This window comes from Lepus europaeus, chromosome 15 (assembly GCF_033115175.1).
Source record: "Lepus europaeus isolate LE1 chromosome 15, mLepTim1.pri, whole genome shotgun sequence".
Lineage (NCBI taxonomy): Eukaryota > Metazoa > Chordata > Mammalia > Lagomorpha > Leporidae > Lepus > Lepus europaeus.
Genome location: NC_084841.1, coordinates 33,445,858 through 33,471,619, shown reverse-complemented (window position 1 = coordinate 33,471,619; position 25,762 = coordinate 33,445,858). Strand labels below are relative to the sequence as shown.

At 40.0% G+C, this 25,762-nt stretch overlaps 1 protein-coding gene across 1 annotated transcript in view; it reads left to right on the top strand.

Moving 5' to 3' along the window:
- The window catches only part of C6 (complement C6), a 63,686-nt gene extending 56,747 nt beyond the window's left edge, over positions 1–6,939 (top strand). The window contains exons 16-18 of the mRNA XM_062211864.1: positions 753–843; positions 2,571–2,812; positions 6,623–6,939. Coding sequence (XP_062067848.1) covers positions 753–843; positions 2,571–2,812; positions 6,623–6,804 — 515 coding nt within the window. The 3' untranslated portion in view covers positions 6,805–6,939. The remainder of the gene's footprint in view (positions 1–752; positions 844–2,570; positions 2,813–6,622) is intronic.
- Positions 6,940–25,762: the final 18,823 nt, after the last annotated feature.

Below are 25,762 nucleotides of genomic sequence, written 5' to 3'. Positions count from 1 at the left end.
TCCACTGCTTTTCCCAGGCCATTAGCAGGGAGCTGGATTAGAAGTGGAATCCAGGACATGAATTAGCACCCATATGGGATGCTGGCATCATAGGCAAAGGCTTTACTTGCTACGTCACAACGCCGACCTCCAGCCTTCTTTCAGTTCTGGGAAACTCATGCTGCCTCTCTTTTGAACATTTTCATTGCTGTGCTGTTTACTTTGCTTCAAATAGTGTCTCCTTTTTCTTCCCATTTTACCATTCCTAACCTTCCAAGCTACATCAATTTTCCTGATTATATGCTTTCTCTTTAATATCACTAATGGCAGCAATGCTATATGTATTATTGTGTGTGTTTGATCAATGTCTGTCTGCCCCCACAAGGCTATAAACCCCATGAACACAGCGTCTGCATCAAATTTTACTCAACTCTCTATCCTTAGAACCGAACAGACTGCGGGGAATATCCTAAGTGCTTAATAAATATTTAAAAAACAAATTAATAAGTATTTGAAAATCAGATTTGACCACTTCCGTTGTCTTTAGTTCTCTGAACTTAAATAGAACTTAAGTCGGAAAATGACAGCTCTAGTGGGCTGGAAAGGATCTTACAGGTGGAATATTTCATGAAAATACGTTTGAAGAAGCCAAAATGAAGGATCTAATTCCAGGAGAAAAATGAGAACCTTCACCCCTGCCTCTTCTCCAGAATTCAGATCAACCATCTGGGATCCGCGTTGTGCACCACTGTTTTCTTTTTCTTCTGTTTCAGATATCCTAATGAAATTAAAGGGCCACTGTCAGCTAGGACAAAAGCCGTCAGGATCTGAGTGCATTTGTCTTTCTCCAGAGGAAGATTGCAGGTAAGAGATGCTCTATGAATGGTGTTTTGAAAGTAAGGGAAACCAGTCTAATGTAACCCAGCTTGACAAAAAGCTGAAATTCTTGAAACACAAATGGAAAACATTAATTTCTCACATAACTTAAACTCCTGTGCCATGCTGAATTCTTCCTTCCCCACAGGATAACAACCTTTGATAATTATATCCCAGCCTATTACCCTAAATTTGCATTGCCTTTGTTTATTAAAACAGTACATTTAAAAACTTCAAGCACAGTTATATCAAAGCCTTCCTTTCCCACAGACACCCAATTGCTCACTTCCCAAATGCCTGCAGCAATCAGAACCATGAACTTTGGCCAGGACAAAGGCAGGAGCCATGAACTCAATCTGGCATTCTGACATGGGTGGCAGGAACCCAAGCAGTTGAGCCATCACCTGCTGCCTCCCAGGAGGTACATGAGCATGAAGTGGAACTGGATCAGAGCCAGAACTCCAACCCAGGCACTCTGATATGGAACAAAGATACCCCCAAGTAGCGTTAACCACTGCACCAAATGCCCACTCTCAAATCTTTAGAGAGACCCATTTAATTTCTCTTTGGACAACACTTCAAGGTCTTGTTCTGTATTGTTTGACTAACAATTCAGCCACAGGTGACTCAATCTACCCTCCTCATTATTCACCACAAGTGATCCTCCAGCAGAGGACTTCATGGGGATCACTTACAGCATTCACAGTGTCACTTAACCCAGAAGAAATGTCTATCTGTGTAATATCAAATCATGGGAACGCAGACTATTTCCCGGAATTCCTAGTTCAGTTCTCCCACAACTGCCCAGCCTTTTCTGTGTACCTCCATTCTCCTTTATAGATGGAGTTGAAGGTATTTGTGGGAGTAACTGACCCCACAGTTTAAGTTCTCTGAACTTAGAAAAGAGCCATTTGTTCTAAGCTGTAGGTTTCAACTCCTGGACATAATCTAACACTCTAGTATACTGATCATTAGCTCTAAAGTTGACATCAGAGAAGATGATCAAGGTCACATTTGGAATGATGAATGAGATCTTGTCCTCTCAACAAGAGAAATGCTATGGCCATTTGTTATCTCATGGTAGTAGAATTCATCCTTCAAGTTACCCAAATGACTTAAAGCTCATTCTCTAAATAATGGTATAAATACACATGTGTGTATATGTGTGTACAATGATATGAGACTCTATGACATGTTCGAAATTGATGTTGAATTATTAATGAGTGTTTCAGAGTTCAGAAGAACAGAATACCATGGGCTATAAGCTTCCAAGCATAGCCAGGAATTGAGCTAAAGGCACAGAAGAGAGACAATACAGTATAATCAAACAATGGATGACAGCAAAGGAAGGATCATCTTATTTTATAGTTCACAGTTTTATAGTTCAGAAAACTATCAATAAAATTGTCAGGTGATAAAGAAGTGTGGAGGATGGGAAAAATATTAGAAAATAAAGCTGATCAGAGTCATACTAATGGAAAATCTTGAGTATGAGAATTTAAGAATTCAATTTGATGGTAATTGGAAAAAACAAGATTGAGATGAAATTTTAGGAGAATCCTAGCCAGCATGCAAAATGAAATAACAACTGAAAGAAATTAGAAGAAAAAAAAGCAGGGAAAAATTAAGTTAACATACCATATTAAATTGCCTATCAGAAAGTCTGTTTTATTCTGGTCTTTGTATATTAATATTTCCCCTCCTTTCTTGGGCAGCCATGATTCTGAAGAGCTCTGTGTATTTGATACAGACTCCAGCCATTACTTTACTTTATCCAGTTGTAAGTTTTTGGCTGAGAAATGTTTAAAAAATCAGCAACTCCATTTTCTACATAGTGGTCCCTGTCAAGATGGTCCACAGTTAGCATGGAGTCTTGAAAGAACAAAACTTTCGTCCAACAGCACAAAGAAAGAATCCTGCGGCTATGACACCTGCTACGACTGGGAAAAATGCTCAGGTATGCTCCAGTAGTGCCATGTAGTAGATCTGCTCACTCAACATTCATCACAGCTGATGTATCTCATTTGTTTTTATACATCATCATGCTTAAAAATCAACCTTTCCTCAATCAAAGACATTTCACTTTGACCATAAAAAATTGGTTAAATGACTTAAGGAGAAAAAGATAAAACCACCCACTACTACTTGTAGTATTTTTACTGCATAGCATTCCAACCTTTTTCCCTCTGTGTCTGTGATCAGTAACACCCTCAGACCCTGGTGAGCAGGCACCTGCCATCAGCTCATGCTTTAGCCAACTTTCTTCATCCCCAGTTCTGGGAGGCTTTCTTAAGAATGGCTCGAGTTTCTCTTTGGTGGTTGGGACCAGCTATCCAAATAGGGCCAGGTTTCATAGAGACACCAATTTCCAGGACACCCCCCCTTAAATTTTATGAAGTCCTCTTCTAGTGTCTGGGACTAGCCAGGGATAGCAGAGTTATTAAAGTAGCATTCTCTGAACTTAGGGTCTGACATGAACTCGAGCATGATTTCTCTCTTGTGGAACACTCTGATACTCTTCTGCCCCTCTTCCTCGTCATGCATGGGGGTAACCAGATACACTGGAGTCCTCTGGGATTAGTGCCTGGAGAGTCATCTCTGGCCAAGAGCTAAATATTCACTCCCAGAGAGCTGCCTGGTGAGCACATTGCTCCCACCAGACAGTAGAATATTCCTGTTCAGTATAGCTTGAAATTGCACTACCAATACAATGCTGCAACTCTAAATTGAGTGATTCCAATGTTTACACAGACAGAAACCCCTCATCCAAGAAATTCTTCCTTGCAGCCTCATATACCAGTGGTGATCTTAAAAAAGTATGTAAATAATATTAAAATATATAATAATTTAATTGAAAATAAAATGCTATTTATATATTGCTTCCATGTCATCACATATTATTCTGTCATAAAATTGTTTAATTTTTTAAAACAAATTTTTATCTGACACATTAAAAATTGTACATATTTATGGGATACTATGTGATCTTTCAATACATGTACACATTTTGTAGTGTCTAATCAGGCAATATATACCTGTATCTTAAAATATTTAATGCTTCTTTATGGTGATAATACTTAAGGTCCTTTCTTCAAGATTGTTCCATTTTGGAGAAATATACAGTATATTATGACTATATATAATCATTCCATTAGGCAATGGAACCCTAGAATGTCTGTCTTCTTTGTAACAATAACTTAGTACTCATTAATCAAACATTCCCATCCCTCCTCCCTGCCACGTACTTTTCATTGTCTGAAAAAGTCTATATGGCTATTATGTGATTTATTTAACCAGACTCTGGTTAAGCATTTAAAATAAATTTTCCCTTGTATTCTGTTATTATAAACAGTGCCATAATTTACAAAGGTATCACAGGTAATTTATATTCTAGACTATTTTCTTAGAATATGAGAACTTCTAGATAAATATTTTAAATATAAAGTTTTTATTGATACAATACATCAACTCTCTTTTTAGAAATGTTTTCACCATATTATATTCCAATCTATAACTTATGATAAAAATTGCCATTCACACCCTCTCCAAACTTGGAGTTATCAGGCTTTTATATATCTGCCAATTTAATGCTTGAAAAGCATTATCATTTCCATTTTCAAAAAAAATAGATTGTCTGCTGGCATTACAAGTAAGGAATTTCTTGGGAGAACTTCATTTGCTCTAAGATGAAGGCTGATCCCAAAATAGCCCAACTAAACTTCACATGATTTGTAAAGATGGTTGGAGAGTAGGATTTAGCAGAACTCAAATAGGCAGCTCAATTTCCTTTGTGGCACATTTTCCAAGAACTCATCTTAAATTGGGACATAAATTACAGAATAGAGACTTGTTGAATTGTCACATCTAACTTTTGCTAAATAAATCTAATTTTTGCCAACGAGAAAGCAAAAATCACATTATTCCTCTTGGCCCCTCTTTCATTTTTCTGGTCCAATATTTTCTTTCTCAGTCCTCGAAAGGGAAGAGATCTTACTGACCAAATCCAGGTCTTTACTGATTCACTTAAAAAACTGATGATTAAGCCGGCGCCGTGGCTCACTAGGCTAATCATCCACCTTGCGGCGCCGGCACACCCACCGGGTTCTAGTCCCAGTCGGGGCTCCGGATTCTGTCCCGGTTGTCCCTCTTCCAGGCCATCTCTCTGCTGTGGCCCGGGAGTGAAGTGGAGGATGGCCCAAGTGCTTGGGCCCTGCACCCCATGGGAGACCAGGAGAAGCACCTGGCTCCTGCCATCGGATCAGCGCGATGCGCCAGCCGCAGCATGCCAGCTGTGGCAGCCATTGGAGGGTGAACCAACAGCAAAGGAAGACCTTTCTCTCTGTCTCTCTCTCACTGTCCACTCTGCCTGTCAAAAAATAAATAAATAAATAAATAAATAAATAACTGATGATTATCAAGATTCAACTCCTTTGATAGGCCACTAGATTGATCTTTCACAAGTAGGAATCAGATAGCAACTCAGGAGGTAATTCCTGTGGCATTGTTAAGAACTGAGTAAGACATCCGATGGTGCTATAGGTAACAATTTTCAAAGCATCCATAATTTTCTGGAGGAAAAATCACATGAAAATCTAATTAACATTAATATATAAAAATGTCAGATATGGTATTGAAAATTTTGTATCATTAAAGTTTAGTTATAGAAAAGAACAGAGCAGGAGTAGGAGGCAATGAAATGCACCATGGAGAAGGTGAGGCTTCTAGAAACTGGACACGTGGGGAGTAGTAGGAAAAAGGGCATTAGTCTGTCTAAAGATGAGACCATGAAGGAAAAAAGCTGCAGAACCTTTGGGGTCTTGCTTGGGAAACAGAGAGGGTCAATCTACTGAAAATAAAGTGGAAACCAAACCGTGGAGCACTGAATTTTTTCGTAAAACATGTACATGTATAAATGAGCCTGCATCCTTCAACTCAATATTGATTTAATATCCTTGGGTTTTATAACTTTACACCTAAATTCTTGTTTTAAAGCTATTTCATAAATGCAATGCTTATATAAATGAGACTGGGTGTTTCCAAAACCAGGCATCATATAAGAATCACCTAATTTAATTGTTCATGGAGAATACTAATCTTCTAGAAAGAAACAAATAAATATAGGATTGAATTAAAGAGCCCAAGCCAATGAGCCATTTATTATTTAAAATATGTCTCTCTAACTTACCCATTGTTTGAACATGGGCCAGTCACTTAACCCCTCTAAGCTCAGTTTTGTCAGCTATAGAATTAATATGATAGAATAATTCATATTTGTTGTTAACATTTAATAAAATAAAACATGTAACACACTGGGAAGATTGTGTGTGTTCATAGTACTTGTTCAATAAATAATACCTATAACTGTATGTAGGCAGTGAGGAACAGGCTGAAGACATTGTAGAAATGGATTTAAAAGCTTAGTGACCAATTGGATTTGTGCAATGAGTGAGAGAGAGGTGCTAGAGATAGCTCAAATCCTGTTAAGACATGCACAGTGAAAGAAGGGGTGGTATCAGAGATAGCCCAACTGCTGAATCCTACTGCTTGCCAGTGAATTCTGCTCTCTTACATCCAGGTCTCTCCATTCAGTCATAGTTGTGTCTTTGGGGTCATTGCCTTGTTTCAGCATTCTCCTCCACTGCCAGCAAGGGGCCCACCACTCTGGGGATCCTGTGCAGCTTGTGGCTAGGTAAAACCAAACTCTGCAGTATTCTAGCAAGTCATTTTCTCTCTCTCTCTCTCTCTCTCTCTCTCTTTCTCATTGCAGCTTCCACTTCCACATGTGTCTGCTTATTGCCCCCCCAGTGCTCCAAGGGTGGAAACCAACTCTACTGTGCTAAAATAGGATCATCGACTCGTGAGAAAACACTGAACATCTGTGAAATGGGAGCTATAAAATGTGCAAACAGGAAGGTGGAAATACTGCATCCTGGGAGGTGTCTGGCCTAGCACAGTTACTGACTTGACCTGTAAAAGTAATCCCATGAAAGGGTAGCCTGTACAAACTACAGACTGACATGCTCGGGATCTACTGACAGCAATGTTTTGTGCCAGTTTCATATTAAAATCTCCCTTGTTCTCTTGTTTTAGCATCCTCTGACCAGTTCCTGCCAGGACATCCTGTAGCTACCCTTAAGTAATAACATCTATGCTGGTCTTCTAAGTTCTCCTATCCACTTCGCACAAAAGTAATGGAATTTCTAATAACCTTATAAAGCCTCTAGTATTCAGCATCCTCACAATTTAAAATAAAAAGAGTCCATTATTTTCTTCAATTAAGAAACAGAAATCTACAGAACCTGTAAAACACAATTCTTGAAACTCAGCCTTTATGTATTCATTCAACAAGTAATGTCTGAATGTCTACAATGTGCCAAGTATTGGCCAAGGTCCAAGGAAATCAACAACAAATAAAACAGACAAAAGCCCTTAACCTGCATGGGGCTCACATGCATATGTGGGTAGACATACAAAAAGAATAAGCATATAAGATACACACGATGTTTGATGGTGCTAATTGCTATAAAAAGTAAAATAGGAAAGGGTGAGTCACATACTTATGCTTCATCTTCTGGAACAAAGTAGGTCATGATATAAGCATCGCTGCATAGGTGGGTGTTTACAAGGTTAAGACACCCACATCTCATGTTGGAGTGCCTGGGTTTGATTTCTGGTTCTAGCTCCGGACTCCAACTTCCTGCTAAGGCAGACTCTGGCAGCCAACTCAAGTGACTGGATTCCTGCCACCCACATGGAAGACCTGGATTGAGTTCCTGACTACTGACTCTGTCCTGTCCTCACCCTTGGTCTTGGAGGAGTGAATCAGCAGAATGGATGGATGGATCTCTCTCTCTCTCTCTCTCACTCCCTCCCTCACTCCTCCTTCCCTCCTCCCCTCCATTTATGCCTCTCAAATATATAATTTTTTTAAAAACTCACTGTAGGGATGATTAGACACAGTGGAAACTATCTTTTTGAAACTAACAGAACAAACCTGTGGAGGTTCATTCTCTGAAGAAATGGGAAGATATTCTCTTTGCTTCAGCTAAAACCATCACAAAGCTTTTAAGCTATAGTGTGTGATGGACAGAAAATTTTCAGAGCTTTCTGAAGGAACAGTTTTTAAAGTCATATCTTTGTATGGGGCCATATGCTTCTTAAAGAGGTTATGGTGTTGCTTTCATTTGGAGAAGCGAAACATCTTTAGAACAGTGGTTCTCAAACATCATTGTGCCCCTAGAGGTTGTGTTAGTACAGAAGACTGGAACTCATTCCCAAAGTTTCTAATTCAGTAGGTTTGGAGGGAGGTCTGAAAATTTGTATATGTTTTAAATTTGTATTTCTTAAGATTTATTTATTTATTGGAAAGACAGAGGCAGAAAGGGGGTGGGGCCTTCTAACTGCTAGGTCACTACTCAGATAGCTTCAACAGCCAGAGCTGCACATGGATCTGAAGCCAGGAGCCAGGAGCATCTCCCAGGTCTCCCACATAGGTACAGGGGCCCAAGGACTTGGACCATCTTCTACTTCTTTCCCAGGCCATAGCAGAGAGCTGGATTGGAAGTGAAGCAACTGGGACTTGAACCGGCACCTATGCCAGCACTGCAGGCATATGCTTTACTCACTATGCCACAGAGCCAGCCCCAAGAATTTATATTTATTAAAACTCCTCAGCAAATGATCATGAAGGGATCACATTTTAAGAAGACCTAGTTTAGAGATGGAATCAAACAGCTTTCTTTGATTAAGTAATTAACCTCTAAACCTTAGCCAGCCAATCCCTAAGCAGGTAAGTAGAAGCAGACCCCCTTCCTCTAAATCTGCCTGGTATTCTCACTGTGGAAGGAAGCTATGAGCTACAGCCATCCAGATCTTGTAGAGTAACACATCTTTTCCCCAGTCACACCATCCATCCCCTTTCCCCTGTGAGAGTGGAACAAGTTTTCCTGTAACCAGCCTGCCTTTAACATTCCCAGGAGACCAGAGGGCCAATAAACACTAGGTACCCCCACATCCTAAAGGATCCACTAAAAACTGGGTCAAAAACCTTCTCTTAGGAATGAATTGGTTCTGCTCTATCCAACCACTATGCAGCTGCCACATCTTTCCAGGCTATAAAATGAGACAAAGAAGGAGGGAGGGAAGTCATGGGAGTCCAAGGCACAGGAAGCAGTATTCCTACCCAGAGTCCTGTTCCCCCTAAGTCCTTTTCCTTGGCTCGATGAGGAGGAAGATGCTGCTGAAGTATCCACTGAAGGCAACTAAAAGCCCAGGTGAGTCACTCCCAGGCTGTGGGGCATGCCTACAGGCTGTGGTGTGGCCCTTGCTGGCTGGCTGCCATGGAATCTAGGAGCTGCCACGGGTAAGGTTTCTGGGGCTGTTCTCAGGAGGCGCTGAGCTAGGCCAGAGCAGTTCTCCCTTCTTCACAATTCAGCTTTCTCCCTAGAGAGTGCAGGAGGCAGGATGCAAAGAGCGGCCTGTGACACTCTCAAAGTGAGAGGGGAGTAGAACAAATGACTGGGGAAAAAGTGGGTGCAGCCCTTCTCCACCTGAGTCCCCAGGCACAGGGCAAGAATGGAGAAATGGGTAAGTCCTGGAGCTGCCCGTAAAGCATGCCAAAGGAGAGAAAAGGCAGGCACTGGCTGGAAGCAAAGCGATGTCTTTCAAAAGTGAGATTAAAGACCCATACTGGATCAACTTTGAAAAACAGAAACTGACCAGAAATCCATATGATCTGCCCCAGACTAAATTAAGAAAAGAGAAAACTGGAGTTTGGCAGAACATAATGAAAGCTGGGGCTTTCATAGCAAAGTACCACAAATTGGGTGGCCTCAAACAAGTTTATTATCTCACAGCTCTGGGTGCCAGGAGTCTGAGATCAACATGTTGGCAGGGCTGAGATCCCTCTGAAACCTACGGGAGAGAATTCCCCCTTGCCTTCCAGCTCCAGCTGTTGACCAGAAACCCTTGGCATTCCTTGACCTGGAGATTACACCACTCCAACCTCTGCCTCCAGCATCACCTGGACACTACTATCTTCCTCCTGTGTGAGTCTGCCCAGATTTCAATCATCTTCTAAGGGCACTAGGCATATTGGATTACTGCCCCAACTGGATTACATCCTCAAAGACTATTTTTAAATAAGGCCATCTTCACAGGTATCAGAGATAAGAATTTAACATATTTTGGGGAGCCAGTGTTGTGGCACAGCTGCTTAAGCTGCTGTGGGTTAAGCCAACACCTGCGATGCCAGTATCCCATGTAGAGCCAGTTCAAGTTCTAGCTGCTTCACTTCCAATCCAGTTCCCTGCTAATGCCACAGGAAAAGCAACAGCAGATAGCCCAGGTGCTTAGGCACTTGCCATCCATGTGGGATACCCAGATAGAATTCCAGCCTCCTGGCTTCTGCTTGGCCCAGTCCTGACCATGTGGCCATATGGGGAGTAAACCAGCAGATGGAAGATCTCCTGGTCTCTCTCACTCTCTCCTCTTTCCTCTCCCCTCTCTCCCTTCCTCTCTGTAGCTCTGCCTTTCAAGTAAAAATAATTTTTAAAAGATCTTTTTGGCAGACACAATTCAGTCTAAAACATGGTAACTGGAGAAAACAATTTCCTGTTTATACCCCATAGTATAATCAAAGGGTTATACCAGCCATTCATTCACATTGTTGTGTTAAAACCAGTCATACTGGCTTTGAAGTGCTTGATTCATTAACTTATAACAGTCTTCTCCTTTGATGGTGATGTGTTGGGTTTTTTTCAATCACTTTAGTTACCTTTTGTTTCAAAGAATTTATTGAGCACACTAATCCATTAAAGTTTGCATTAGGCTAATTTGCATACCATTTACCAGTTGAATTTTTCACACTCTGACATTAATATTAATAAAGCAATTTGGTATAATGTATCAAGAGCTAGTGATAAAATTATCATCATCAAGGAAAGAACAAAATTGGAACATATTAAGTACCTGAAATTTGGGCGAAGAATCTACAACTCTGTCCTAGAAGATTAAATAAATTCTAGATCAAAGGTAGAAGATTTATCCTCTTAGGGTACTACAGTTGAATACTAAGCATTCATGCTTGTCACTTAAGTAAGAAGAAATCAATTCAGGTCCTTTATTTTAATTTTTTTTGGTTCTGCAATATGTTAACAAAATAAGTGAGACCCCCATTTAAAGAACTTTGTGAGCAGACATTTCCATGTCCCAGGTGTCCTAGATGCAGAGACACAAGGACAATTCTGAGATATGCTTCTGCTAAGATGAAATTCAAGCTTCGACAAAGCTTTCCTTATTGGCAGTTGACAGTAAAACTCAGTAGATTTTAGAATGTCACTGTTTCTTCTCTTTCAATGAAAGGCTTCCACTCCCACAATTGACACTTAGTTTTAAAAATTGAGCACCTCTGTATTCCCCAAAGAAATCTCACAAGTTCAACCTCATCTACATCTCTTCCTAAATTCTGAGTAGCAAGACTCTGATAGATCCTGCTGCTCCTATTTGGCATTGAGAGCCAAACTACCCTGAAGCTTGGTTAATTGCATTCTAAATGGCTGGCTCTAAGGTCACCTTCATACTTTTGGAATTCATTGTGTATGGAATCAATGAGGCATCAAGCTTCTAACCAAACAAATGGCCTGCAAAATTATGGTTGGATCCAGACTGTTTTATGAACATGAGACAGGGCACTGCTACCCTATTTGTCTTCTTGACAAGTTCTAGCTGCACAGCTTCAGTCTCACACATCAAGTGTCAGTTAGTAGAGGTATGTGTCAGCAATCAAGGGACTCCAAGGGACAAATGGTGCACTGAAAAGAAAATTATGCTCAAAGATTTATATAGAAAGATGTTCATCACAACATTACTTAAAGAGCAAAAAATGATAGACCTTAAATGTGCAATAATAAATTATAGCCTGACCATATGAGGGAACAGTATAAGGCCAATGAAAATCATTTTTTAAAAAATGATTTTAAGAGGCACAATAAAAAGTGAAAAACAAGACTAGAAAACTACAATTACAGTTATGAAAACTATGTACATTTATAAACACCTTTAAAAACAATGATTGGTAGGGCATGGTGTTATGATACAGCATGTAAGAGATTGCTTACTGACACCAGCATCCGAAATTGGACCACCAGTTTGAGGTCCTGCTGCTCTGCTTCCTGCTAGTGCACATAGGAAAGCAGCACATGCTGGCCCAAGTGCTTGGGCCCTGCTGCTCCAGTGGGAGAACCAGGTGGCGCTCCAGGCTCCTAGCTTTGGTCTGGCCCAGCCTTCACTGTTGTGGACATTTGGGAAGTGAACCAGCTGATGGAAGAACACTGTTTCTCTGTCTCTCCCTTTCTCTCTGTCACACTGCCTTTCAAATGAGTAAACACATCTTAAAAATGATTAAGAAAACAGAATCTATTACTGGAATTTGGAATGCCTTTTATGGGTAGTATTTTATAGATTTCTAAGTAGGTGAAAGCAAATGGTTCATCCCTTTTTTATAGACTCATGGATGGCTTGTACAATACAGACATCTCTGGTCTGGACTTGAGGGAGGTTTGGCAAATCCCAGCCAAATTTATGAGCCACATATGCATCATTTGTTTATTCCCAAGAATTTTTTATAGCTAAGTCACAGAAGTTAGATCTAAAATCATGTAGAGATTTTGAAGTCACTGATAGTATAATGGAAGTGTTTTAAAGATGTCTCTAAGCCAGTACTACACAAAGTAGAATGCAGTGAGTTGTTATTTAAAAATTAGTTATCATAAGTGAATTAATTTTAAAAGCTACAGTTAACAAAACCAAACCTAAACACTCACAGTGTGATAGTAGAGATATAGAGAAGCTATGTATAGTTGGACAAACCTCTCTGAGACTCATTTTTATCATGTGAAAAATGGAAACAATATCAGTCAATCCACTCTGTTGAGGATTGGTGGAAGTAAATATCAATTATATGTGTGTATAATTTTGTATATAAAATTTAAAATTGTTGCTACAAATTTATAATATATATTATTCTTATATATGCATAATATATATATATATGTATGTCACAACTACTCCTAAATAGTCTGGAATGTAGTATGCATTCCACTACTTGGGTATTATTATTTGACACCTATGGAAAATGACTAGACTTATTTTACCTGCTGTCATTTAACAAACTTCCTCCATTGCCAATTTTTCCATAGAATCCTCATTTATTAAGGAACCCACATGCTTCCTCAGACTGTTTAAGGTAGAGAAATTATTAGAGTTTCAGAACTCATAGCAAATTAAGCTGATGGATGTATTTCTTCACTGTGATCATGCAGGCACAACCACTTTGATCAATGACAGCAATAAAATGTTTAAGTTCTCTGTAGAATCACTTATGCCAAGTAGACATGGCCCAATGTTTGCAATGAAAAAAGCTGGGAAAAAAAATAACCCTAACAACTTATATGTCAGAGCAATGTGGACAGAAAACCCATGAATAGAAAATGAAGCAGAAATTAGATTGGATAGTTGGAAATATATTCCAAGGAACCCCCAACAGGCAGGAACATAGTGGGTTTAGAAGAAAACTCCATTTTACTATAAAGCATGACTCTTAAAATAAGAGTATAAGCCATATCACAGTTAAAATCCATGAGACTAGAATCTGCTGCCTCTCACAACGACTGATTTGTAATAACATCAGATTCTAAGGCAACAACCTAACTGGAGCATTTCCACTTTGTGTAAAATTAATTGTTGCTTTGGGGCATGTCCCTGCTTCTGTTGAAAGGCAGTGATAAACATCAGTATGCCTTGGCAGTTGTCAAAAATACTACTCACTAGTATTGGTAGATTTCCATCCCCCAGGGACATGGTAAGACCATATTTAGAATTAATCTTATGAGTATAAAGTTAAATCAAAATAGATCTTTGTAAAAAAAAATGGTACTGGGATTAAGATGGTAGAATAGGGAAGGAGTTTACTGCTCTAGTCTAGGAGAAGATAATTTTAAAAAACATGGAGAGAGTGCAGCCTCAGCGAATAGTTAGGGGGAAAAAATGGCAGAGGAAACTCCACACAAATTAGAGGGACACTGTGGACCTACATGGAGGGTGTAGACATGCACAACTTAGGACCCCAGTAGCTAAGAACCTCAATACCAGCTCTGGAGTAAGGTGAAACCACTCTGCAACAGCCCAAACCACTGGCAATAAAACTGCACGAAGGGCCTAATGGGAATCCAGCTTGAAACCTCATGGGGACAGTGTATTTTCCTAATTAGAGGAGGGGAAAAAGGGGACCTCGTTTCTCTCTCCCTAACCACCATGCAGCCAGCATCCCATAACAAGCCAACAGAGGGTGAGTGCCACTGTGTACATATGTAACAGCTGCACCAGCTCGTGTCCACAAGCCCAGCAACCAGCCGAGTGGAGACGCCTGAATCTGGTGGGGAAAACTGACATGGAGCTGGGTGCTCGTGACTGTGAGAAGCTTGTGTGCTGGGACTGTGAAAAACACTTCTGCTCTGTGGGAGGGCTCAGGGTATGGCTGGGACTTTGGACAGTCACTGTGGGAGGCTCCAAAACACCCAGGAATCTAGATTTCCTAGTGATGGTGATTGCTGCAGAATCAGTGCTTACACGAGGACTGCACAGATCCTTTGTGTGGTTCTTATGGCAGGCACTAGTCTCCTTTGAGGAGAGGTGGTAAGCTGAGACTATGCAAACAAGCTGAACAACCTCCCTTCCATACCCAACCTGGGTGTCACCTTGGACACTCCCTTTACCCTGGAGAACTGAACAGAGCTCCCTGGCAACACCCACCCACCACATGCCTCGAGGTATTCACTGAAAAAGTGGACACTGCACTAGTCCACAGAGGTATAGTACGAAGATTAAAGCCATCACAGAAAAAAAAAAAAAAAAAAACAACCAGAATCCAATGAGTACCTCCATAAATACCAAATAATAACCACAGCCACAGCAAGTAAGAAATAAGAATTGAGGGCAACATGACACCACCAGAAGACCACAAAATTTCAATACATAATGTGAAGATGAAGAGATTGAAGAAATGCCAGAAAGGGGATTCAAAAAATTGATCATAGAATTACTTAGAAGTAATCAGAAGCAAATCCATGAACTAATGAAATCCATACATGACATGAAATAAAGTTTTTCCCACAAAATTAAGATCTTAACGAGAAAGCAAAATGAAATCTTGGAAATGAAGAACTCATTAGAACAAACAAAAAATGCAGTGGAAAACCCTAACAACAGAATCAGTGAAGCAGAAGAAAGAATATCCGACGTAAAAGACAAACCGCAGGAAATTTTACAGTCAGACTAGAAACATGAAGAAATCACAAAACTAAAAAACACCACTGGAGATAAACAGGATACTACCAAGTGACCCAACACATGGGTCTTAGGAATTCCTGAAGGCATGGAAAAAGAAAAAGGGTTAAATGGCCTTTTTAGTGAAATAACAACAGGAAACTTCCAGAATCTAGAAAAAGAAAGGGACATCCAAATACAGGAAGCACATAGAACTTCTAATAAACATAACCAGAAAAGATTGTCACCATGACACATTGTAGTCAAATTCTCCACAGTAAAAAATAAAAGATTCTAAAATGTGCACTAAAGAAACTCCAGATTACTCTCAGAGGATCTCCAATTAGACTCACAGTAGACTTCTCATCAGAAACCCTACAGTCTAGGAGACAACAGCAAGATATAGTCCAAGTCTTAAGAAAAAAAAAAACTGTCAACCCAGAATACTATACCTTGCAAAGTTCTCATTTATGAATGAAGGTGAAATAAAGACCATCCATAACAAATAAAAATTGAAAGAATTTGTCAGTACCCGTCCAGCCTTACAAAAGTTGCTTAAGGATGTGCTACACACAGAAATATGGTCATCACTACAAAAGAAGTTAAAGGAAGATAATCTCCCAGTACAAGGACAAAGGAAATCCAAAGTAAAAAATGGGAATATTTATGGCAAAATGGCAAAGTCATCATTATCAATAGTCACCTTGAATATAAATGGCCTCAACTCTCCAGTTAAAACACACAGAGTGGTTGAATGGCTTAACAAAACTCATCTCTGCCTACAAGAAAGAAAGCTCACCAAGAAAAATACTCACAACTGAAAGTTGTGGCCCAACTCCTTGGGCCGCTGCATCCACACAGGAGACCAGGAAGAAGGGCCTGGGTCTTGGCTTTGGATCAGCACAGCTTTGCCCATTGAAGCCATTTGGGGAGTAAACCAATGGAAGGAAGACCTTTCTCTCTGTCTCTCCATCTCACTGTCTGTAACTCTCTCAAACAAAATAAATAAAATCTTAAAAAAAAAGTGATGGTGAAATAAGGTATGTTTCACATTCTTAATTGGTATAACATGTAACTCTTCAAAATAAGGAACAGCAGTGATGGGTTTGGTAATTACAGCTTGCAGACTGTGAAATAAAACCTCTTGGAAAAAAAACAGGAATTCATATGAAAACAAAGGATACCCCAAATAACTAAAGCAATCTTATACAACGAAAGCAAAGCAAGAGGCATCACAATACCAGATTTCAAGACATATTACAGGGCAGTTATAATCAAAAGAGCCTGGTACTGGAACAATAACAGATGGATAGACCAGTGGAACAGAATAGAAATGCCAGAAATCAATTCAAGCATTTACAACCAACTGATTTTTGACAAAGGAGCTGAAAATCAATCAATCCCTGGAGCAAGGACAGTATCTTCAACAAATGGTGCTTGGAAAACTGGATCTCCACATGAAGAAGTATGAAGCAAGACCCCTACCTTAAACCTTACACAAAAATCCTCTCAAATGGATTAAGACCAAAATCTACAACTCAATATCATCAAAATATTAGAGAACATTGCAGAAACTCTGGAAGATATTAGCATAGACAAAGAGTTCTTTGAAAGGACCCCAGAGGCACAATCAAAACCAAAATTGACAAATGGGACTGCATCAAATTCAGAAGCTTCTGCACAAAAAAGAAACAGCAAAATGAAGAGGCAACTGACAGAATGGGAGAAATTATTTGCAAACTATACAGCTGATAAAGGATTAATAACCAGAATATATAATGAGATCAAGAAATTCAACAACAAACCAAACTACTCAGTTATTAAATGGGCAAAGGTCTTAAACAGGAATTTTTTAAAGAGAAAAAAATGCTCAGCCATCAGGGAAATTCAAATCAAAGCCACAGTGAGGTTTCACCCCACCCTTAAGTAGTACTCTGACCTCAGAATCAACCCTTAAGGAATTCTGGTCTGGCTACAAAGCTTGTGAGAGCATTTCAGGCATGGAAAGCCAAGACACTGTGACAAAAAGTGTCTTACATGAAGGACCTCTGTGGGTAAGACCCCAGTGGAAAGAAGCGGTCATCAAAGGAGAATGAACATTTTGCCTTGTCTAATGATGGAGTTTGTGAATTCAGAGGGCTTTCATGGTTGATGCAGCTCTTGTCAAGAGCCTCAGGTGATCACTGACGTCATACTAAGAGTGTTGTTAAATTAACAGGAGTCACTGTGCACTAACTTCCAAAGCAGAACCTCTGTCCTCAAAGAGTTGTATTAGGAGAGTTAATAGTATAACTTGTTCTCAAAGATTTACTTTGTTTTAGTGTATTAAGTGGAGGATATTTTATGTTTCATAAGTTTTAGTTATGCCCAAGTGTCTAACTCCATAGTTTGTTATTGTCACATCTAAGTGCTCTCAAAAAAATGTATTGTTTCTAGGTTCTTATTTAAAGTTAATTAAGTTTCTCAAAAAAATGCTTAAAAATAAAAAATCAAAATGTTGAAATCTTTACCTAATATATACTAAACTGATCTTCTGTATACAAAGAGAATTGAAAATGAATCTTTACATGAATGGAAGGGGAAAGGGAGCGGGAAAGGGGAGGGTTGCGGGCGGGAGGGAAGTTATGGGAGGGGGGAAGCCATTGTAACCCATAAGCTGTACTTTGGAAATTTATATTCATTAAATAAAAGTTTAATTAAAAAAAAATGAAGTGAAATCAACTTCGAGAAGCAATGACTTTGAACAGCCCTTGTCTCAACTGTTGAGGAACGGGGTTTTTTTCATACAATTTATTGAACTATTTACTTAGTATAGAGTTAATCTTCTGTGTATAAAGTTAATTGAAAATAGATTTTAATAAAAAATAAGACTGGGAATGGAAGAGGGAAGAGGACGAAGGATGAGATTATGGGTTGGAGGGAGAAAGTTGGGAACAATCACTATCTTCCTAAATGTGTATGTTAAATGCATGAAGTTTGTATTTCTTAAATAATTTTTTTAAAAATGATTGTATTTCCTGGCTCCTATGGGTAGAGGTACCACACAATTAATTCAGATCAATGAAATGTGAGCAGAGGAACAGGTGTAGCTTCCAGACCAAGCATTTATTTGATGGTATCAAGATTCTCCCAAGTTTTCATTTCCGTGTGACCATATTCTCCGATGGCTGCACTATCAACCTGAGTCCCTGAATTACGAGAGAACCTCCTACTTGCCACTGAACTTTGTTGGTAATATGGCATGAAAAAAGCAAACCTTTCTTGTTTGAAGGCACTAAGATTTGAGGATGATTTGTTTGTGACATCATTACCAAGCCCACCTTTGTGATACTGTGAGTCTAACAAATGACATGATGCCATTAAAAATTGATCTCTTTCACTTTTCTCAGTACATTACTGTGTAAGTAGGAATTGCCATTGCTTTCTTATAATCACTAGGGGAAAATATAAAGAAAATTTAAAAAGGAGGAAGACTGTTTAATTTTTAAATACATCCTGGAATGCAACCATATTTTCATAGGGAAATTTATAAGGATAAATTTACAAAGACAAAATCCTTTTATTTAGAGTTTTCCTGCTAATAATATAAAGAATCATAAATACAAAAATGGTGACCACTCTAAGAAACACTTTACTATCTTGGAGTAATTTCATAGAATCTTGGACATGTTTGTTATTTTTAAAAGCATTTCCAAGTTAATTAAATCTGGTTCTTACTTTTTTTAAAAAAATATTTCTTTGAAAGTCAGAGTAACACAGAGAGAAAAGGAGAGGCAGAGAGAGAGTCTTCCATCCAGTGGTTCACTCCCCAATTGGCCACAACAGCCAGAGCTGTGCCAATCCAAAGCCAGGAGCCTCTTCTGGATCTCTTACGCAGGTACAGGGGCCCAAGAACTTGAACTATCTTCAACAGCTTTCCCAGGACATAGCAGAGAGCTGGATGGGAAGTGGAGCAACAGAGACTCGAACCAGTTCCCATATGAGATGCCCATGCAACTGCTTTACCCACTACGCCACAGCACTGGCCACTGGTTCCTACTTCTTGATTATTAAATTATTCCCCATATATTTCATAGAATTTGCTTGTCAAAACAGCACTCCAAAGAATTTGAAGCATTTACTAATGCAATATACAAAAATGGATTCTTCATTCCAATTTCTAATGCTTTGATACAACTTAAAGTCTGTTAGTGTATTATAGCAGGTACTATTTACTGCCCTTACCACCACCATCAAATCTATTCATCCTCCTCCAGTGGCCAGTATTCCAGGAGAAGCTAGTTCAAATCTCAACCCAGACACAGGGAGTGAATCCAAACCTGTTTGAGTCTGTTGCTATGGTCCTACTTCCCTCCCCAAAATAGTACAGACTCCTGTGTTTGATCCAAGTTTCCTGAATGAGAGGTGAGGGACATCTTCTGTAGAACTTTTGAGGATTTTCTCACTCTTCAGGAATTTACAGGAAAGAAATGATCTCTCCTTCTGAACATTGTCTCAGTGTAATGCTTTGAACTGCTATAGCCACGCTGTGAGGAGATTCTCATGTGTGGAATAGGCCAACATGTGGAAGGAATTATACCCTTTAAAAAAGTGTTTATTTGTTTAAAAGGCAGACTTATGGAGTGTGAGGAGGGAACAGAGAGGGAGGAAGGGAATGGGGAGAGAGAAAATCTTCCATCCACTACTTTACTCCCCGATGGCTACAATGTCCAGGGCTGGGCCAGGCTGACATGAGGAGTCAGGAACTCCATCTGGGCCCTCCATGTGGGTAATAGGGGCCCAAGCACTTGGGTTATCTTCTGTTGCTTTCCCAGGTAAATTAGCAGTGAGCTGGATCATAAGTGGAGCAGCTAGGACTAAAACCTGCGCTCATATGCGATGCTGGCAGAGAAGGATGGCCCAAGATGGCAGCTTAACCCATTATGCCACTGGCCCCCAAAATTGTATTTTAATGCAATCATTGTATTGCTGAACTGACCAGCTTTGGAATGTCCATGCTTCTGGCATTCATGTTATAAAATGATAGATTTTCTCTAGCGTTTAAGCTATTTTTTAGTTTTCTGTTTCTTGTGACCAAAGGTATCTTGCTTAAAAGTTAATCATATTCTAGGGTACTCCAGTGGCACAATTGGTAGCATGTGGTACTTATAAGAAATTAATCATGTTCTTGAAACTTGTACAGTTACCCATCAGTACCCACAGGGATATCCAGGAAGCCTGCATTCCTGACCAATACCAAAATCTGTGAATGTTCAAGTCCCATATATTAAATGGTATATTATTTGCATATAACATATTTATGTCCTCTCCATTATTTCAAAATCATCTCTAGATAACTTATAACACATAATACAGGGCTTGTACTGTGGCATAGTGGGTAAAGCTGCTGCCTGCAATGTGAGCCTCTCATTGGGGCACCAGTTCGAATCCTGGCCACTCCACTTGTGATCCAGCTCTCCCTGCTAATGCACCTAGGAAAGCAGGGAGGATGGCCCAAATTATTGGGCCCCTGCACCCATGTTGGAGACCTGAAAGAAACTTCTGCCTCCTGGCTTCACATAAGCCCAGCTGCTTTCATTGAAGCCATTTGGGGAGTGAACCAGTGGATGGAAGATCTCTGCCTCTTCCTTTCTCTCTCCCTCTCCCCACCCCACTCTGTAAATCTGCCTTTCAAATAAATAAATCTTAAAAAAAATACTCAATACGGAGAGCGGCAAGATGGCGGAATAGGCAGGGAGCACATTGATAGTTCGGAAACACACAGGTTAATAACAGTGGAGATACTGCAGGGTCAAGGAAGAGTAGGGGAAGAAACAGCAGAGGAAACTCTTCCGGAACTAGAGATTCACAGTGGACCTGCGTGGAGAGCGTGGGAGCCCAGGTTCGGGACACCAGCGGCAGAATCAACGCACCAGCGCTGGAACACGAGGTGAGCCGAACCTCAATAGCCCGAGACACAAGCGGGCAAGCTGAAAGAGGAGACTAGAGGGAACGAGGCTTGAAACCCCGTGGGGAAAAGTTCACCAGGCTAACTAGAAGAGAGAGAGGAAAAAAAAAAGTGACCGATACGGACACGAGTTTCTCTCTCTCCGCTCACCCCTCAAAGGCTAACAAGACAAAGAGCAGTCGCCATTTTGGACATACGTCATAAGCAGGGCGACCTCAGGTGTGCACCAGCCCTGAGCCTAGCAGAAAAACCTGACTCTGGGGGGAGGGGTGAAATAACAGGAGATTAGCATCTAACTTGGCAACCCAGTGGGAGACTGCAGGAGAATTGGAGCCCACACTGAGGGCAGCAGAGATTCCTTGTGTGGTTCTTGGGAAAGAGCTTCTGATCTCTGGCTCCTGTGGGTATATCATTCACCTGCTAACTACCTCCAATTACGTTCAGCTGTGCAGAATTACTTCCCTTTTGAATCAAAAAAAGAAAGAGAGATTTACCACACCTAACCTGGGAGTGTCCTCTTTGACACACCCTCAACCCTGAGGAACCAAACACAGCTCTCAGTCCACACTCATCTCAAGCCTCTAAGGCTCCACTGAAAGCAGACAGTCCACTTAATATAGAGCCATAGTGTAACAAGAAAAAACAACACAGTGAAGAAACCAAATATCTCCAACATGCCAAACAACAAACGCAAAAACCGAGGTAACAAGAACAAGGAAGACACTATGATGCTCCCAAATGAAAAAGACATCCCAATCCAAGATTATGAAGATGATGAGATCAAAGAAATGCAAGAAGCGAATCTCAAAAAATTGATAAGAACATTAAGAAGTTCTCAAAAACAAATTCTTGAACTACAGAAATCCTTAATGGACAAGATAGAAAATCTCTCTCGTGAAAATGAAATATTAAGGAGGAATCAAAATGAAATGAAACAACTAGTAGAACAAAAAACTATGATAGTGACAAGAAATCATAATGAAATGAAGAATTCAATAGATCAAATGACAAACACATTAGAGAGCCTTAAAAACAGAATGGGTGAAGCAGAAGAGAGAATATCAGACATAGAAGACAGAGAACAGGAAAGGAAACAGGCAAACCAAAGAAAAGAAGAGGAAATTAGAAATCTAAAAAATATTGTCGGGAATCTACAGGATACTATTAAAAACCTAACATTCGGGTTCTAGGAGTTCCTGAAGGCATGGAGAGGGAGAAAGGATTAGAAGGCATTTTCAGTGAGATACTAGCAGAAAATTTCCCAGGTTTGGAGAAGGACAGAGGCATCTTAGTACAGGAAGCTTATAGAACCCCTAATAAACATGACCAAAAGAGATCCTCACCACGACATGTTGTAATCAAACTCACCACAGTGAAACATAAAGGAAAGATTCTAAAAGGTGCAAGAGAGAAACGTCAGATTACTCTCAGAGGATCTCCAATTAGACTCACAGCAGACTTCTCATCAGAAACCCTACAAGCTAGAAGGGAATGGCGAGACATAGCCCAGGTACTAAGAGAGAAAAACTGCCAGCCCAGAATACTATATCCTGCAAAGCTCTCATTTGTGAATGAAGGTGAAATTAAGACTTTTCATAGCAAACAGAAACTGAAAGAATTTGTCGCCACTCATCCAGCCCTGCAAAAGATGCTTAAAGATGTGTTACACACAGAAACATGGTCACCAATATGAAAGAAGGTAAAGGAAGGAAACCTCACAGCAAAAGATCACAGGAAGCTCAATTTCTCTCTGACATAGAATTAAACTCGGATGCCCTGTTAAAGCAATGTGTTAAAGTAATCTACTATGTTCTCTTGATGTCTGTTAAATTCTTTTTTTTTTTTTATTTTTTTTTTTTTTTTTATTTTTGACAGACAGAGTGGACAGTGAGAGAGAGAGAGAGACAGAGAGAAAGGTCTTCCTTTGCCGTTGGTTCACCCTCTAATGGCCGCCGCGGTAGCGCGCTGCGGCCGGCGCACCGCGCTGTTCCGATGGCAGGAGCCAGGTGCTTATCCTGGTCTCCCATGGGGTGCAGAGCCCAAACACTTGGGCCATCCTCCACTGCACTCCCTGGCCACAGCAGAGAGCTGGCCTGGAAGAGGGGCAACCGGGACAGGATCGGTGCCCCGACCGGGACTAGAACCCGGTGTGCCGGCGCCGCAAGGCGGAGGATTAGCCTGTTGAGCCACGGCGCCGGCTGTTAAATTCTAATTGTCCAAAAACAGCTGAATTTTTATTAAGAGCTATGGGTTATTTAAATATGTGCTTATTTTCAAAGATTTGAATAATCACCTGTGACAATGATCAAATTTGGTCTATGTTATGTCATGATTTTAAGGAATCTTATTTCAACCAGATATTTTGGAGTTTGAGCCTTCTTGGCATTCTTGACAGGCATTTAAAAAATCAAAGTTTCAAACAATCTGGACTCTAAAATTTCCAGTAAATCCTGGACTTTGGTTTTTCCAGTTTGGGCCCAACTGAAAAAATCGAAGGACCTATGTCTCTCATCTTATAGAGACACCAACTGATCAGGCTATTTGGATTATATTAGAAGTACTGTCAAGATGTGACATGGTACCAAACTTTAAGTTTCTATAATGGAAAATGCTATTAATACAAATGTTTGAGAATTAAAAAGTCTAATGATCTTGTGTTACTAGACATGATAGTTATCTTAATGAGAAAGCCCCAGAGGCCTAAAGGGTTAAATACTTGTAAAATCCCACAGGTGCTTTCAAAAATACTGTGAAGTAAGCAAGTGCCTCTTGTTGGTTGATGAGTTTATAATTTTAAACATGGCGACTTAAAGTCTTTTGCCATCCATAGTTATATATGATGTGCTGCTCATAAAACTAAAGCGTTGTTGGTTCTGTGTTTAGCTGTCCTCCTATAGGTTCCTATGGGCTTTTTCCAGCCACTTCTATTGTATTCAGTACTTTGGGATGGCTCTGTAAAAAGATGAAGCAAATAATGTATTGACAGTACCAACTGAGAGAAAGTATGGTTAACTGAGGTTACTAAAAACAAAAAGCAATTCAAATCAATTGGCAATCTACAAAAAGAGTTAAAGATTTTAAAAGCTATTATTAAAATTGCTATATTAGACTATTATGCTATGTTATATGTGTGTATATATTGTATGTCCACATGGGAAAATTTTATTAAGAGTTCTATTTTAATTGGCTTATGATTAGATTGCCCATAAATTCAAGCTGCTAAATTTAATCAAAGATACATTTTAATTTGTGTGACCTGAATCTCTGTATCATATGTTTTAAACGTGTTGGTAGAAAGAAACTAAAAACATTTTATATGGTTGTGCTTAAGTTTACTGGTTAAACAAACTACACCATGTTAGACATTTAAGAGGTGTTTCCAAATACATGATTCTTAAAATTTATAGAAGGCATTGGACCTTCTGGTAAATGTTTTCTTAAGTTGTTATCTAATGGTTGAAACGGTTTGCTAAGTATTCATGTAATATTGCTATTGTCAGCAAGCGATCTAGGACTTGCTCCCTCATTTCTCTATTCTAAGCCCAACTTGTTCTTTCATTTCTCTATTCTCTTCAAGGTAGGAAACTAATTCTATTATGAAGGAATCTGTAGGACGCACAATTTAATCTTTAGACCTTATAAAAGAGATGGCTAACATTTTTCTGTAATAGCATAGCCAAAATAAGAACTTAAATAATAATCTCATAGCTAGATTCACTTCGCCATCAGCGAAGTATACAGTAAGTAGAAAAAAAAACCTCCCTTTCAGACCAAAGGGAAATAAAGTTTTTCAGTGAGAATATAATTTTCCTCATGGGCATTGTCTACCTTAGAAAAACTACTATAGAACATGCCTGTGACTATAGACTTGTAGTTCAGGCCACCGAAGATTAGAGATGGGACACGGGCACTCCCTTGACTTGCATCCTCTGGTCTGCTTGAACACAAACCAGGAGGAAAAGAAAGCTAGGCATCAGAAGCAATGGGTGGCAGGCCTATTAATGGCTGATCTATACAGTGATCTGCCCTCAAGGAGGCCCAACAGGCCAGTCCACTGCAGTGGCTTTCAATGTGGTAAGCCTGGGCTTCAGCAGAAGTCAGCTTGTGAAGAGCCCTGGCAGCTCTGCCAAGAGTTGGATCACTGGAAACGGACCTGCCCTGGAGTTGAAGGATGCCCAGGTCAGAGCCACAGATCTTATTGGCTCTAAGCTGAAAAGCCCTTCACTCAGCCCAACTTCCAAAGTGACCACTGCAAATGAGGGGACAGCCAAGTAGGGTCAGCGACATTGAAGGCAGAACTGTAAATTTCCTGTTAGAAATGCCCCCTGCCTTTACCTGGCCAGCTCTCCTCCCAGGCCAGCCAAGTAATGAAAGTCAACAGAGTGCCTTCCCCTAGGAGGTTCATACCTCCCTTAGGATATACCCCAAGTGAAGAGATAGATAGGTCTGGGCCTCTTAACTTACAAGGCCTAAAGCCCACCAGATTATTATCAAGCCCCTTCTATCAGGTTCTACTTGCCTCTCAATCAGAAAACTTAATTGTAGCTTAGACAGCACCTTTCTTAGCTCCTCTAATAATGACTCTGTCCTTTGTTCTAGGCCCTGTCTAGCACACTTGGGCCTCATTCCTTCGTAATC